The 15,471-nt window shown below is 40.1% G+C and overlaps 1 protein-coding gene and 1 long non-coding RNA gene across 2 annotated transcripts in view; one reads left to right on the top strand and one right to left on the bottom strand.

The window, feature by feature from the left end:
- LOC308071892 overlaps positions 1–13,371 on the top strand; it is a 65,465-nt gene extending 52,094 nt beyond the window's left edge. The window contains exons 3-4 of the long non-coding RNA XR_013931360.1: positions 6,257–6,378; positions 13,239–13,371. This is a non-coding gene — a long non-coding RNA (uncharacterized lncRNA). The remainder of the gene's footprint in view (positions 1–6,256; positions 6,379–13,238) is intronic.
- Positions 11,183–14,917, bottom strand: NENF (neudesin neurotrophic factor). Its single transcript, XM_080407989.1, has 4 exons — positions 14,496–14,917; positions 13,326–13,386; positions 12,049–12,152; positions 11,183–11,419 (listed from the first exon to the last, which is right to left on the bottom strand). Exons 1-4 carry the CDS (start codon positions 14,643–14,645, stop codon positions 11,243–11,245), a joined length of 492 nt encoding a protein of 163 aa, XP_080264115.1. The 5' UTR covers positions 14,646–14,917; the 3' UTR covers positions 11,183–11,242.
- Positions 14,918–15,471: the final 554 nt, after the last annotated feature.

Raw genomic sequence — 15,471 nt, 5'->3', positions numbered from 1 at the left:
CTGAGCTGGTTCCACCCAGGAAGGTGAACTGTGATATTGTGTGGGATTATCTGCATCCCCATCGGGGTGCCCATTATATGGAAACTAAGAGGCCCTTGCCCTACTCTTCTTTATTGTTTCTGGTTTTGCTAATTTCGTATTATGTGTAGTCAGCTGTTTATTATGTTAGATATTTGTATTTCACATTCCTCAAGTCTCCTAAATTCTTTGTCAGTGGGGAAGAAACATTCATGAAGTTTATCCACTGGCAAGTTTTAGAAGTCTAAAGTTTTACGTAGGAGCTTTTATCAAAATCTTTTTTTTTTTGAAAGCTAATTCTAGAAGTGTATTGTTACTAGTGACACCACTGTAAGACTGTGTCCCTCTGGAAAGTGTATGCCTCCTTAGAAAAGATGATTAAATCTGGTAGTCTTGATTTAAGAGTGAGCTGTTAATCCCTCAGCTGCTGTTTTTTTAACAAATCCATCCCTGATGCTCCATTGCAGGTTGTAGTGTACAATAAGGAAAAACATTTTTTCTCCGTCAGGCAACAAGTAAGCCTCTCCCCTTTCCCTCTGTTCAACTGCAGTTGAACAAAAAGCATCGTAGAAACATAGAGGTAGAAACAGAATTCAACTTGTATTTCTTATAATCACTAGGTACCATATAAAATAAAACTTAATCCACAACACTTCTGTCTTTAAAATGTGTGTATCTTCTTTCCCCACTATCCTATTCTGAAAGAATGAGGCAGGAATGAACCACGCAGTTAGGCTGGCTCTGGTCTTCTCTTGCTCTGCTGTGGCTGTAGCATCAAAATTTCTATTACCTCTCTCTCGCTTGATCTTGGGGGTCCTTCTCTACTCTTACTCGCCTTCTTCCACTGATCACTCTGTCCTACTTGTGCCACTCTTCCCTTTTCTTGATTCTTCAACAGCGTTTCAGTTTGCTCCACATTGGCAGGACTGGACCTAGTGTATATTTTGTTCTGTCTGATGGGGGAAGTTGAAATTTAGCATCCCTTAGATTTCTCCGGGTGTTGTGTAATTGAGTTGTCCAGAGTGTTAATCATCATTTGATTATTCTGACATTCTTGATGAAAAAGTAAGTACATTAAAATCATAATGTAATTACCGAATTTGCTTATAGCATGAATGTATTTCTTCTCAGTGACACTGAAATTATTTACTACTCCAAATATTTGTATATTTTTTTGACAGATATGCAGTGGGCTATGAGTAATTTTAAGGTGGCACAGTTTACTCCATGCAGCTTAAAAGGAAGGATTTCCACCCCCCCCCCCCTTTTGACCCATCACATTTTATTATTAATGGCCATATTTGAATTGTCAGCTTTCCCAAAGCCTTGGTGTATGGGCTGGAATGATCAGATTAATTGTTTAAGCATGTCGTTGCTAACTAGGAGTACCGAACACCCCCTTGTTCTTGCTTTATCTTTTCTGTAGCAGTTCTTCTGTTTGTTTCATTGTTTATTTTTTTATTCATCCTGTTAGTTGAAACATAAGAATTTCAAGCCAAAATTCCATACCCTGTAATGTGGGCATGTAGGCTTCCAGGAACTGTGTGGGCTAGGAAGAGACTTTTGACATTGGAGGCAGGATGCTAAGGCAGCTCAGCTGGCAGGTTAATGATGATTGTCATGAATATTACATGATAGAACCAAACCAAAACTCCCAGAGAGACACTTACGCACAAATCTTACATAGCAACACAACCAGCTCAGACAGCTGGTTCTCTCTAGGCTTTCTTGAAAGAAGACAGTGCTGAGGCATATTAGGATGAGTTTTATAAACCGGAAAGCCAATTTGTGATGCACTGTTTGAAAGTTAGAGGTCTTAATGATTTATAGCTTGAAGCAGAAATGCGTTTTCTGAAGTAGATAAATAACAGGTAAATTACATCTGTTCTCCTCACTTGTATTGTTTCAGAATATTCTTGAGCTTTGTGCTTGCTAAAAATGTGTACAAGGGGTGAGCCTTACTGTTACAGTTCATACCAGCTCTCTGGTGTGCAGCTATAGTCCCACTTCTTCCTCTGAAGTTCCTCTAATCCCTTCTTTGCTTTTTTTTCCTCTCTTAAAAGGCCACATTGCAGGGCAAGAAATAATAAACTGCAGTTGGGTTTGTTTCTTTTTTGTGATTTGGCCCCAGACAGGATAAGAACTTGCTGTTTGCAGAGCTGCTCCTTCAGCTCCAGTTGTGCAAAGCTAGCTCCTGCTACATGGAAAAATTGCTCCAGCACATGCAAAAAAATTAAAATTCAGCAAGCTTGGACATAACCTTTTGAAGCAAGGCCAACATAGATCTGGGATGATTTCCTTAAAGCACTGCAGTCATGCTCAGTTTCTAAAAGGATATCTAAATGTGAGACATGCTGTATGGCCTAGAGAGTAATTTTTGTTACGCTTCATAAATTGGGGTCAGATTCTGGCACATAACTTCCTTGACTTTTCTGGTTATGTACATTTATACTGACTTAATATGTGGTTCGGTGACTTTCAGACACCGAAAGGAATGAGCTGAAATAACAGAGTAGGTTTTCTCAGATAACTGCATGTAGGCATGATACATTTTGTGGTGTTATTCTGAGTATAAAAAGATAAAGTAAATTAAACTATTTTTAGGTGCTATGAGTCAGTCTAAATGAGTTGGTGGAAAAATATAAATGAAAGGACGGTCCAGTCAGAGGAAGTTATGGAGAGTAATGCTTTTATATAAACATTCTGCAGAATTCATTTGCCTTTCCAAACCCTGTCTGTAAATCAAGAAGTGCTTTCCAGTGGCTCATGGTGTCATATGGCGCTAGCTGTCTTTGTTTTCAGTTCAATTGCATTAAAACCAGAATATATGTTTTTTTTAAGTAGAATTTGAAAAGTATTCATCTAAATAATTGATGTGGTTATTCCAGTGATATTACATGACTATGAATAGTGTGCACAATCAGAAATAGGAAGTGGCCAGCAGGTTCCCAGCTGTGAAGAAAACAGTTCAGTGAGATGATTTTTCAGCTAGTATCAGGACAACCCCTGATTTATTTCTGTTGTTAAATCAAACAGCCTAGCGGGATGTGCATAATTTTTTTAAGGGTAACATAAACCAGATACGTTTAAAAGACTTAGTTTGACCAGCTTGTATTTGTGGTTTTCACAGTACCATGAGGAATTTACATGCATACTCGCTGACAGGGCTTGCAGTAAGTTGAGCTACAGTATTGTGGAATAGTAGTTTGTAACTATTTCCCTATGTATTTAAGTTTCCCATAAATATATATTACTCTGTGAAGCAAGTACAGCTAACAGAATTATTCAGATAAAATCTTGCTTAAGATTTTACTTTTTTTTCAAGCTGAAAAGCTCCTTTAGGTGCTTAGGGAAGTTCAGGTTAATGTGTCTGCAAAGGCTACAACAGTTGTTCTGGGATTAGAGGGTCATTTCTTCCTTACTTGGAATAGCTATTTTCTCAGAAACTAGGTAAGCGTAGTGGATGAAAAGTTTACCTCTAGCTTCCAGCAGCCCCCTCATTCTGCACATTTTGAATGTATCTTTACAACTCGTGACGTTGTTGGGAAACACCTTTTATACAATGTCTTCAAGTGGCTGAGCCAGAAATACTGTTGGGGTCATCATGGTTTCTACCAGTATTTCAAAAAATAAATGACCAATGGACATATAGGCAAATTCCAAGCGACGGCAGGCTTAGATGGACATGGGTAAGATATGGGCACTTCAGCTGAAAGATGAAACACCACAAAGCGATACCTCTTTGGAGCAAGGAAAAGCTAGAGCTTCAGAAGGTAGCATTATTGGTATTACAGCCATCTTAGGGTCCCACCAGGGCAGTGAACATTACTGTCTTCAAATGGCTTAAAGTCCCAATAGGGATGAAAGACAAAGGGAATTCAAAGGAAGCATCAGCTCATTTAACAGCCAGGAAACTTAGCATTAAGGACTGCGAAGTTGTAGTGGAGCTGAGAATTGCACCTTCGTTTCTGTGTCCCTGGTCAGCTCTTCAGCAGCAAAACTCCAGCCTTCTTTCTTAAACTAGAACGGGCATCGTTTAAAGACAAAATGAGAAAAATTGCTAAGTTAGGGACTGAAGAGCAGCAGCGTGATTTTCTGGGAATCCAGGCACCTGCAAGGTATCAAAGCCAAAGGCATCAGTATTTTTGGGAAGCGAGACTGAAGGTGTCAAGAAAGGAGCCAGCAGTCACAAACTGTTTAATTCATGCTGATTTTCCCAGAACTGTAGCCAAGGAGGATGTCACACTTTTCTGTTCTCAAGTTCAACCTTATCTCTGAGTGCATCTGCAAGTTTCATCTCTTTGGAAACCATGCTCTCCCATAAGTTATTTATAATCTCCTGCTGCTTCTCGTAAGTAGTATTTCGCTCACCTTCCTTCTCTCTGCCTTGGGTGGTTATATTCCACTGCTAGGCTGCTGCTTTGCACATAATCCTTTCAGCAGCCTGTTTTCTTCCAGCTCCAAGACATCCTAAACTCAGAGGAGATCATTCAGAGAAATGGGAAGGAAGTATTTACTCTTGGCAGCAGCAGTTTAGGACATATGTAATATTTAATGTGTATAATCATAGAGGCTCAGCACATACTCAAACTTCCCTACTAAGCGTAGTGTTCTTAAAATCCTTTCAGCTTCACTAAAATTGATAGGTTGGTCTTTTGCATGTTAATACTGAGAGCTTTTCAGATATCCCTACAAGCTGCCATCATCATTTCATTTCTGTCTGCCATTTTTGTTGTGTCAGATCAAAACTGCAGGGCATTATCTCTGCCCTGTACATGGAATAGAAAATGTTTTGGAAAGACTGTAGGACTGTTGCCTTTGTCTAAATTGCTAGACCTGTCTGTGGTGTATCTCAGACACACATGTATGTTTGTCTTTCTGTAACATGAAAATACATCACAAATGCCTTGAAATTCCTACTGTCAAAAAGTATTGTGTAACTATTTTAAAATACAGAGCATGCTTAAACAATAAATAAGGAAAAAACAGTGATATTCTTGAGATACTTCGATGCATAATGTAGGACACAGACATGTTACCTAAGAATTTAAACATGTCATCCTTTCAGTTAACACTTTTGCCCTAAGTATCCTTAGATCTGATGCACAGCTGCACAGTTCTGCAGTTCAGAAGGAACACTTTGCTTTTTGTGGAGCATGATTTATTCTTTTTAATGAGCTTTTACCTTGCTCAAACATAAAAATTAATAAAGGGTTAAAGGTAATGAATAAATTTGAGTTACCTGGGCTTCATCTGAGATCATTATCAAAACAGCACTGCAATGTAAAAGGAATGGTATGTAGCCGCAGCCTCCAACAAGAAGAGTAGCCTCCTAGGATACTCTTGATTTGCCACAGCTATTTTGAACCAGTTATCGGTTTAATCTGTAAAGTTATCCTGCAGGCAGTTAATTGCTTGGTAACGAAGCTCTGCGTATACAACACAGCTGATGTTAGTACCTCTGCAAAGGAGCACGGAACAAGGCAGAGGGAATTTTCACTTCCATTATCATCTATCTGCCCAAACTGGCTGAAACAAATGCTACCTGTAAGTTTTGGGTTTTTTTCTTCTTTCAAAGATTCTGTCATCCTACAGAAGAAGGGTGCAAGGCTTTGAGTTCAGCTCTGCATTCAAATGTTCCTACAACTTTAGGCCTCTTTGGATTCCGTTCATGCATTTGACTCTTTGTAATCAGTCTAAATCTCTAATCTCTAAAGCCCAAGCAGACATGCCAAGAAGTGGACTCAGATTTTCACAATGCAAGGGTTAGATCCAAGCCTCTGCTCTATCTGCTGCCTTTGCACAATATGAGACGGCTTTCAGCAAAATCTGGAAGGTAAAACAATAGACATTGGGACATTGATTCTTTTCCTTTTTCAGAGAGGTTTCTTTAAGTTGAGGAAGATTATGTCATGTTTTCATTTTTCTCGGATGGCTTATCTCCAAGCTGGCTTGCACCCAGATTCTTCTAAACATTTCAGTTCTCAGAAGGATAATGTCTCATGTCAGAAGGATAAAGGCTCATGTCAAAAAGTACTGCAGAATACTGTAATCTGAACATTCATTCACAGTGCAGAATTTCTGATGGCAACAACTACAAATAACCTATGGAAACAGTAATAGGAATTGTTTATTCAAGAATACTTCCTGTGGCTCTGGAGTTCATCCAGGTGCACAAGCTTTGTTTTTCACAGAATGTTAACCTCTGTTCCTGTTACTTTGGATTTCTTGTCAACAGATAACCCAAGCCAAGAAGATCTAAGCGTAAGTTTTGCAAACAAGTAAATTAGGACTCACACCTCTACTGAACGGGAAGAAAAAACCTGAAAAAGAAGGCATCATGTAAAGACCAACAGATGGGTAAGGGTACAAGTTTACATTGCTCATTGACCATATCTGTCAGAAGCAAAAATAGGAAGCACTGTCTGTTATCAGACCTGCATGCACTGCTCTGCCAAACTACCTTACCAGTACGAGTTGTCCCAATAGCACACTAAGATACATTCTCATTTCTCATCTGTTCTGTTTTGAGGATTAGGAGGTTTTTTTGGTCATGCCAAAATCAAAATCATGCCTATGCTATTAGAGTACTCCTGGCAGTTATGTGCACCTATCATACACATAGTTCTTTGGGACTCTGATTGAATAGAGAGAAAAAAGACCCCACCTTTTGATACAGCACTGATTTTTCTGTCAAAGCAGTCAAGACACATTCTATGTTATCACTATCTGAATCAGCATTTGCAGATAGGGCTCTGAGTGAAGTAATTATTACAAATCTGGAAGTTAAGCGGTTTTTTGTTTTAATCAAAGCATTCACAGACAAGATGGATTTTCTTTGAAAACAGCCATTCTGTACACCATGTAAATAGCTTTCATGTATAGGCTCATGTGTGTTTTACTTTATCTGAATATTGTTTATGGTGCATTTGTCATGAAGTTGCATGGCTTGTGTATTGTTTCCTGTATAGACAGAAAAGCATTAAGCAAAAGCATAAATGGATAATGGATAACAAAGTGTATGATTGTCATCACTTACGTCAGTTTTGGGATTTCAGGATACCACTGAGAATATCCGGTGTTCATCTGAAAATACCCAAATACTAATCAGAGCTACTTAACACATCTCACTGATGTGCAGCTGAATCTACTGAATGGCAGCTTTTTCCACTCACAAAAAGCAGTCAGAAGTGTTTTTTTTTTTTACTTTTTTTTTCCTGTCATTTTAACCAGATCAGCTGAAAAATTAGTGTTGGACTTTTCACATCTCTTCCATTTTCTCTTGAGCAGATGCAAATTACATTGAACATGTTTCAGATAAGTATATTTAGCTATAGAAGAGACAGAATATATTTGTACAAGTCAGCTAAACCATTTTTTTTCTTGCTTTCCTGCACCATCAATTGAGTTTTACATGTTCTTGGGAGTCTTGCAAGGGAAAACTGCAGCAATTAAATGCCTTTCCAAACTATCATTTGTTGAATATATAGCCCAATTGTGGTTTTGAAACAAAAGTTAAAGTGATTTACAAACTGTGTTAAGACTTCTCCCATTCCAGAACACTGCACCTAAATTGATAAGCATCCTCTTTCAATTTTTACGGAAATGTGAAAGTCTGGCAAGTGTGACAAGTGCAGTCTGAAACATGATCCTACACAGATTGCTGTTATGAATTCACAGCAGGTATCATCAGACCACCAAAAGTACTAGCCTAGACTGCAGTTCTCGAAGAGGCACAACGCCTTTTCTGCATACGAAAACTAATACAGAAACTTAAATCAGCAAAACACTTGTATTTTGGCAAAAGGCCACAATAAGAATGGTGTCCATATACACATTGCAGTTAGGAAAGAAATATCCTCATTTTAAGTCTAATCCTAAATTCTTGGAAAAATCTCAGCCACTCAGTCTGCAGGATTCACAGTCCCTGCATTCTGACAGGTGGTCTTGTTTAGGTTAGGATGCAATAGGTAGTAACTGTGACTAACAGCTGCTAACACACCTTATACATTCTTAGTAGGATTTCGCTTAACTACGTCTCTACAACTGTAGAAATAAAGATAATATTTTGACTGGCATTTCTTAAGTCCTTTATTGAATTTTGGTGGTTTGTATTATTAGTCCTATTGATCCCATTCTTAATCAGAGAAGTCCTTCTTAAAGTATGGAAGACAGACTCTATCCTGTCACAAAATTTAGTTACACATATTAGTATCAAAGTCAGTGACTACTGAAAAGTGCCAGGTGGGAAACACCAACTTGGGTTATGCATCTTCTAAGCGATGAGCCCACCTGATAATTCTTAACATTTGAAGAGTAAACTATTATTAAATACCAAAGTAAGGTAATTCTTGCTGCAGCAATTCACTAAAACCTCAGACCTTGCAAACACCCATGTTAAGTTAGAAAGATACAGATTAAAAGCAGCACAGCAAAAATAACATTCACAATGTTATCTGGAAGCAGCAAGTAAATTGAAAAGAAATTCTTCACTCTCCAAAGGAGGTATGGAGTAGTAGGAAGGCTACAATAGGGCTTTACACAGCTTGCTTGGTTTTGGTGCAATTTATAGATAGTGAGGGCACCTGTTTTACTGGAATAATACAGAGGTCAGGGAAATGCAGCTGACTGAAAAAACAAGGATAGCATACAATTTGCTTGTTTGGAGTGCAATGTATAGATAGTGGGGACACCTGTCTGGAATAGTACAGAGGTCAGGGAAATGCAACTTACTGAACAAAGCCACCATAGCAGACAGTTTGCTTTTAAGCAAAATAAATTTCAGGCTGTTGGCAAGTAACAGCCTTAGACATAAAATAGTGTCATTAAATTAACACTAAAAGAAATACTGTGGTACTCTTCAATTTTTAAAAAGTAGTCAGTGAAAACTTTTTAAGAATGATATGCCCACTTGAAGTCTTATTATCGTAACACTGTTCTATTGAGTGAGAACCTCAACTGAAATAGCTTAGAAAGAGATTAAATGTGAGTCCTTCAGTTCCCAAACTGAAATAAAAACAAAAAGGAAATGTTTTGGATTCTAAAATGCACTCAGTTGTGATAAACTTGTCTTTCATAACAGAAAGGAAGGACTGGAGCATCCCCCTTCTGTGCACAGGCACGAGTGAGGGGCAGGTTGGATTTACAAGGCTCACACTGCAAGAGTGGGGTTTCTATCACCTTTTCCTGTTGCAACAGGAGGGCTTCTTCACTGAAACTAACCTGAAATTTAGTACAGAGAAACAGTTACCTGCTTTGAGATCAGCAAAGGTGACCTTCATAGTGCAAACAGGAAAACCAGGGAGAGAATAGTAACACTAAACTACTCAGCCGTGATGAGTTACAATCCAGCTACAAGGTTTTGGAAATGCAGCTGCAGATGCTGATCCCAGATGAAGCCAAGACTGTTACAATAATCACAGTAGCACAGCTACTGAAGTTGCCCTGTAAGGAAGCATGCAAGGAAGGGGAGAGAAGGGGAAAAAACAGTAGGCATTGGAAAAGTAGTTGTGAAATGTTGGCAAAACAACCACTGTTACCACCCAACCCACATGCATTCCCATAAAGATGGCAGGTAGGCAGGTTACCATACCCCTGGGCAGGCAGCTTCAAGCAGACAACTCCTAGCTGCTGTTGGTATCTAATCAACAGGTAAGCAGTAATAATAATAAAACCCAAAAAATAATTCTCTGAAGCAATATTATTTTCTTAGATGCTAAATTTTTTATTCCACCCCATAGCATCATTCAGCAGGGGGGTGGGGCACGGAGTCCCTCCTGCAAATTAAGAGGTCTAATCGCAAGACACAGAACAAGTTTAGAATAAAACCTGTAACATTGTGAAAGAAAGGATAAGTAAATAGAAGCAGGTTTTCCAGGTATTCAACTGACAGGCAGCTGTCTCCTGACAAGCATAAAGTGGAGATTCAGCTAATAAAAAAAAAAAAAAATATCTCTTTCCTTCAAACAAAGTGGCCAAAATGCTGAAGAAACAGAACAAAATACAGATTTGTACTTTTATTGTATCTGTATTATTAATACAGAACTGGGAGCAGCTGCTCAGTTTCTACGCATTAATTCAATCTGTCACAGTGGCAGATAAATCCACATACGTTACAATTTACATCGTACTTAAGGCAGTGGAAGTCTGTGGTTAGCAGCAGTTTATATAGCACATGCCTTTACGGTCCTCTTGTTGCTGAAAGACTGCCAGAGAAACCCAGTAAAGGGGGTCTGCTTTCACCCTACTGGACCTGCAGTTTTTACATTAGGTTAAAAAAAGAGGAACATATTAATGCACGCTTCATTGCAACAGCAATGGTGAAGCCAGAGTAAAACCAAAGAAAAACTACAGAAATTAAAAATGAGAGCTAAAATTGTCAATATACAGATGCTAACTATCTACAGGATACTAAAGTACTATAATAAACTTGTGATGTAAGAGCATGTAGTAAACCGAGTTATCTTTTCCTCTTTTTGTCAGAGAAAAAGTGGGGGAAGCTAGAAGGAAATCATCATAATCTAATATAGATGACATCTTTGATAGTTATTAAAAAAAATTTCAAGTGTCATTGACTCAAAACTACCATAATAGCCTTACTTGAAATGTCACAGTAGTTCTCATGGGGGAAAAAAGATTTTTCTTGGTTTACAGCTGTAGGCTTTGCATAAATATTCCACAGTAACTGCATTTTAAGACTTTGAGTAGTTTTATATCTAGTATTCTCAAACCTATCAAATATTAAATTCCATACATTTTAAAAAGTGTAAGCCTCCATTATACCTGTTTGTACATGTGATACCTACACTCACTTGAAGCACAGAAAATTGATGTTGCCTCGTCCAGGTAATGCATTCACACTTTTCTAAGGAGTGGGAAACAACTTGGGATTTACAAAAAGACCAGTCATGTTTCAACTATAAAAAACTTGCTTTTCTAAGGAAGGTAATTTTACATTACACACCTGTAAATTGAGAAATCCAGGCAGAAAGAACTTTCATGTGAAAAAATGCCCATAATTCAAGCCAACAGCTCAAGTGTATGATGCTAATACAGATCTGTTTCCGCTAAGCTATCTGTGTTCAACACACATGTATTTTCCAAACAGAAAACTGACTCATGATAGCTAATTGTCGTCACGAACTCCAGAAAACAGGCAATCAAATCAAAATCTAGCGTTTTATTGTGCCTCTCCCCGGGCATTTTCTAGGTACAAAAATGTTCCTCAAAATTCATCTTTAATGTTGAAATGTGGCTGATCTTCAGGTTTAAAGTCTAGATTGGGGCTGCCATCCTCATTGAGAATTCGTCGAGAAGTATAGCCAACAATTGGATATTTGGCCTTATAAACATTATTGAAGATATCATCCAGGGACTTCAGTTCCTCTTCTGTGAGTCCTGTCTAAATGATATATGGAAATGAAAGTCCTGTCTCAAAGAAATAAAAATACAGATATTTACATGCATTTTTCTTTTTTATTACTATAAACCTCAGGGTCAGCTTTTGGGTTTACTCAGCACAGCGTGATTAAAAAATTGATAGTATAACCTGTAATTTTATTATTTTCATTCAAATTCAGCCTTGTTAGAACTTTAATATACTCAGGTCAAACAAATCATTAATCTCCCTTCATTTTCCCTGCATAAGTAAATCGCACCTCAAACAAGCAACAGCCCACTGCCAGAGTTAGCATCCACTGCCACGTCAGTGACGTAGGATACACTAAATCAATTGACAAAAAGTGATGTACTCTCTTTGGAATCATCTTTTTAAACACCAGGTCATTTCCCCTTTACATGCTTACATAAGCTGTATTGATTCCATAAATCAAAAGTTTCCTCTTTAAGGCTGTCAGCACTGCATCTTTCATGAGCAGTAAATACATATCCATTTTGTGTATTTGAAGACTATTAATGCATTTTTGTTTTAAAGATATGGATCAAATTAATACAAGTAATACAATCATTCACCATCTTGCAAAAGAATAAAACTTTGCAAAACAGAGTTAAACTAATAGTTCATTTTCTTACTATGTCATGTGTAAGATCTGCTGGATCCAGAGACATCTTTGCAACTCCTCTTGTTGAGTCTTTTCCAACCAAAGCATTGTATGGGGCTCCTCTTCCATAAAATTCTGTCAGATTTAAAAAAAAAAAAAAAAAAAAAAAAAAAAGAAATCCAGTGATGATCTGGCAATGTACAGGGTATGTTCAGCTTCTACTTTTCACCAGCCTGTTACACTTGTCAGTGAACTGAAAGCAGTAACTCAAGTCTTAAGACTCTTCTTTGCAAAACTGACTTCTGATTTGCTACTTTTTGATAATATAGCCCAGTCCTTTTAAAAAAACAAAACCAAGGGTGGGGATATACAACACAACTGTTGAGTTCCTATACTGCAGTCTTAAAATTTACCTATTATTTAGGGAGCTATGCTTTACATTCTCCTGAGAGGTTTGTAGGCTCCAGAATTTGCAGCGGCAAGCCTTGTCTTAACATGATTTGAAGATCAGCCAACATATATGTCCAGACAAGCTACATTAACAAGCTTAGTACCAACAAAGCAACAAGCCATTAGTTTGCTTATGACGACATTAAGGCAAATGTCCAGGACCCCCCCATGGTCCCTTTTTTACAGCAATCTGGATTAAGTAGCAGGAGTTCAAATTAAAGCATCTGTAGTTCTTAGAGAAGGTACAAACAGCAAATACAGCAATAAATGGTTTAGGTGTAAATGATGAGACAAGAAGCCTCATGAAATAAAATTTTATAGGAAAAAAAATATACTGAGCCCCTCGCCTTCCTTTCAAAACCAGTGTCAACTCTTCCAACAGTTTTGACCAAGCCACTGGGCAGCACAGGTAAGCAAACACCAGCACAAAAGGAAAAGATGTAGCTGCAGCAATGCTGACGCTGTGTAGTGCAATATGGGTGCATCCAAGTTAACTCTGACCTGGTCAGTTCACGTACTGGTGCAATCGAATGCTGTAGTACCAGCGTCCACGTGGCCTGATCCCACATCTGGCAGGGACTCGGGGGTCTGGGCAGGCGTCTTGAGCACTCAAGCTAACTAGACTACATTGGCTTGTCTGCCTGTGTCTACCGTAGTCTCAAACCAGTGTAAGTTCTAGACAAAACCTTAGTGGGGGAGGTATCAGAGGAGGAAAAATTATTTTTTTAAGGAAGGAAAAAGTAACTTCTTTTTGTTGCAATTGAACTGCAGGCTTCTAATACGTTGGGGCTATTCAAAAACAGATGACTGAGTAACAGCATGGAAACAAAGCAGACAGTAGAGAAGCAGCAAACTCACCTTTTCCAGAAGTGACATCAAATACTACTCCCTTCACCGCCAGGTAAATGGGCTGTCCTTCCTGAAAGGCAAGCCATCGATATATCCTCAACACCTGAGCACGGGCAACAAGCAACTAGTTCTAGCTATGAAATCCATAAGCACTCAGGACTCAAAGAAGAGAAATTCTCTGTTGTGGGTTTTCTCTTGCTTACATGTGTACACAAGTGTACACCTCATCTCTCTTGAAATTTCTTGCTTGTGCTTTAAACTGTCCCTGAGATTTTTTTTGTGGATTTAAGCATATGCAATGAGAGAATCATTGTAATCTAAATGTCACAATCGTAGGAGACGTGTCCCTCTTGCAAGTCAGCTCATCTGCTAGAAGATGATCAACTGCATCTTTTTATTCCTAATGCAGATGGGTATTGCCCATGCTAAAAGAGTGTATGGCCAACAGCATTCTTTATTTGATTAAGACAACCAATAAATACATAAATGCACGCAAATCTGATCTGCTGACATCTGATCTATTTAATAAGCCAGTGTTTCTGCTTTGTCTTTTTATGTGCAAGATGTATTTTTAGTCATGTGCTGGTTAGTTTCTTGAAAGTCTCTAGAGAAGACCGAGAAGGCCAGCCAGCAAGTTTTTCCAAAAAGACAGACGTGTATCAATATACAACTTTATGATTCTGACTGTGAAATTCTGCTGAGATCTCTGCGTCACAGAAAGCTAAACATTCAAGCTGAAATGGCTTTATTTTTGTCATCTTGTAGGGCAGAAAAAAGGGTCTAAATACATAGCTGAATCAATTATTGAGAGAAAATTACTTTGGCTCCAACTGAGGGTAATCAGAAATTCACTGGCGTGAGTACCTTATCAAGCAGGCAACAAATAAAACAGGAACGTGCTTCTAATGGTCTGTACCCAACTCCAACAGCCCCAAACCAGCAGGACAAACGAACAGCAGGCTAGCAACACACGGCTGCCAACAAGCTTCTCACGAGTGCCTACGCAGCAAGTTCCCCCGCAGTTACCGGGAGGGAGGGAATGGCACGGCGGCGGCGCAGGGGGGACCCGAGCCTTAGCGTGGCTGCAGGGAAGGCGGCGGCGCCAGGCGCCCCACGGGCCGCGGCCCAGCCCGGCTGGAGGAACCGCCCGGGGAGGCCCAGCCTCCCGCCCGGCCCTACCTGCTGCCCGTCGTATCTGGCCAGCTCGGGCTCGGTGAAGAGCCGCACGGGGGCCTCGGCCGGCGGCCTGAAGCGCAGCTCCCGCTCGGCCGCGGCCGGCAGAGCGCCCAGCAGGGCGGCCAGCAGCACCCGCGCCGCGCCCGCCGCCATGCCACCGGGGCGGGGGGGCCGGGACCCTCCTCCGGGCGGCGGGAGCGGGTCCCTGCCGCCGGTAGTGGCCGTACGTGGGTGGGAAGGGCTCAAGCACGGCGCATGTGCGCGGGGAGCTGCCCCGCAGCAGCGAGCGGCGGTGGGGGCTCTGCGCGGGGCGGGGTGCGCCGGCACCGCAACAGGCTGCTGCTCGTAAGGCCTCCGTTTCCACCCCCCACCCCCCCGAAGTTTCTCTGCCTGCTGTTTTAGGTGTTCATGCACAAAATCAGCACGCGTGTGGCAGGCATCGTCTTTATGACTGGAAAAAAAATAATGACAAAGCCCAAGGAAGGAGAGAATAAATAGGAAATTTTCAGATGACGTCATTTCCCCACGCTGTAAATACAGAGCAGGGAAACATTCAGGGCTGGCGAAAGAATAGGCAGTTTGAAGTTTGTAATTCTATATAGAATTAAGAAAATTAAAAACTTTTGACAGTTGATATACGTATATCACACCCCTCACCATAGCGAGGCGAGTGAGGGCTGAGGGGGTTGATGCTGCAGCACCCAGCAACCTTACTGGCCGCCCTGCTGTATCTGCTGGGTACGGCTGCTCCTGCTGCAGTGTCCTGTGAAAGCTGAACAGAGAAGGATCTGGACAGCAAACAGGAGATAGATATGGGTCTGATCTTTGCTTTAAGGATTGTATATAAAGTCTTCTGGTATAAAATCCATATGTCCTCCTCAGAGGAGACCTGTTCCGTGTTGCCTGAGGTAACGCCCTTTTCCAGAGGCTATCCAGGCAGTTCTGGACACTGGTACAAGCAGAGCTGAACTAGCTAATC

This window comes from Falco punctatus, assembly GCF_963210335.1.
Source record: "Falco punctatus genome assembly, chromosome: 12".
Classification (NCBI taxonomy): Eukaryota; Metazoa; Chordata; class Aves; order Falconiformes; family Falconidae; genus Falco; species Falco punctatus.
Note: the sequence above shows the minus strand (reverse complement) of the source record. Positions and strands in the feature narration are given on the sequence as shown.

Bases quoted from the DNA above. Each gene is read 5' to 3' on its own strand.
- NENF (XM_080407989.1), bottom strand. From the start codon at position 14,645: ATGGCGGCGGGCGCGGCGCGGGTGCTGCTGGCCGCCCTGCTGGGCGCT. The intron at 13,387-14,495 runs GTAGGGCCGGGC...CTTGCCTTTCAG, and splicing joins CCAGATACGACGGGCAGCAG to GAAGGACAGCCCATTTACCT. The intron at 12,153-13,325 runs GTGAGTTTGCTG...TAAATCTGACAG, and splicing joins TGATGTCACTTCTGGAAAAG to AATTTTATGGAAGAGGAGCC.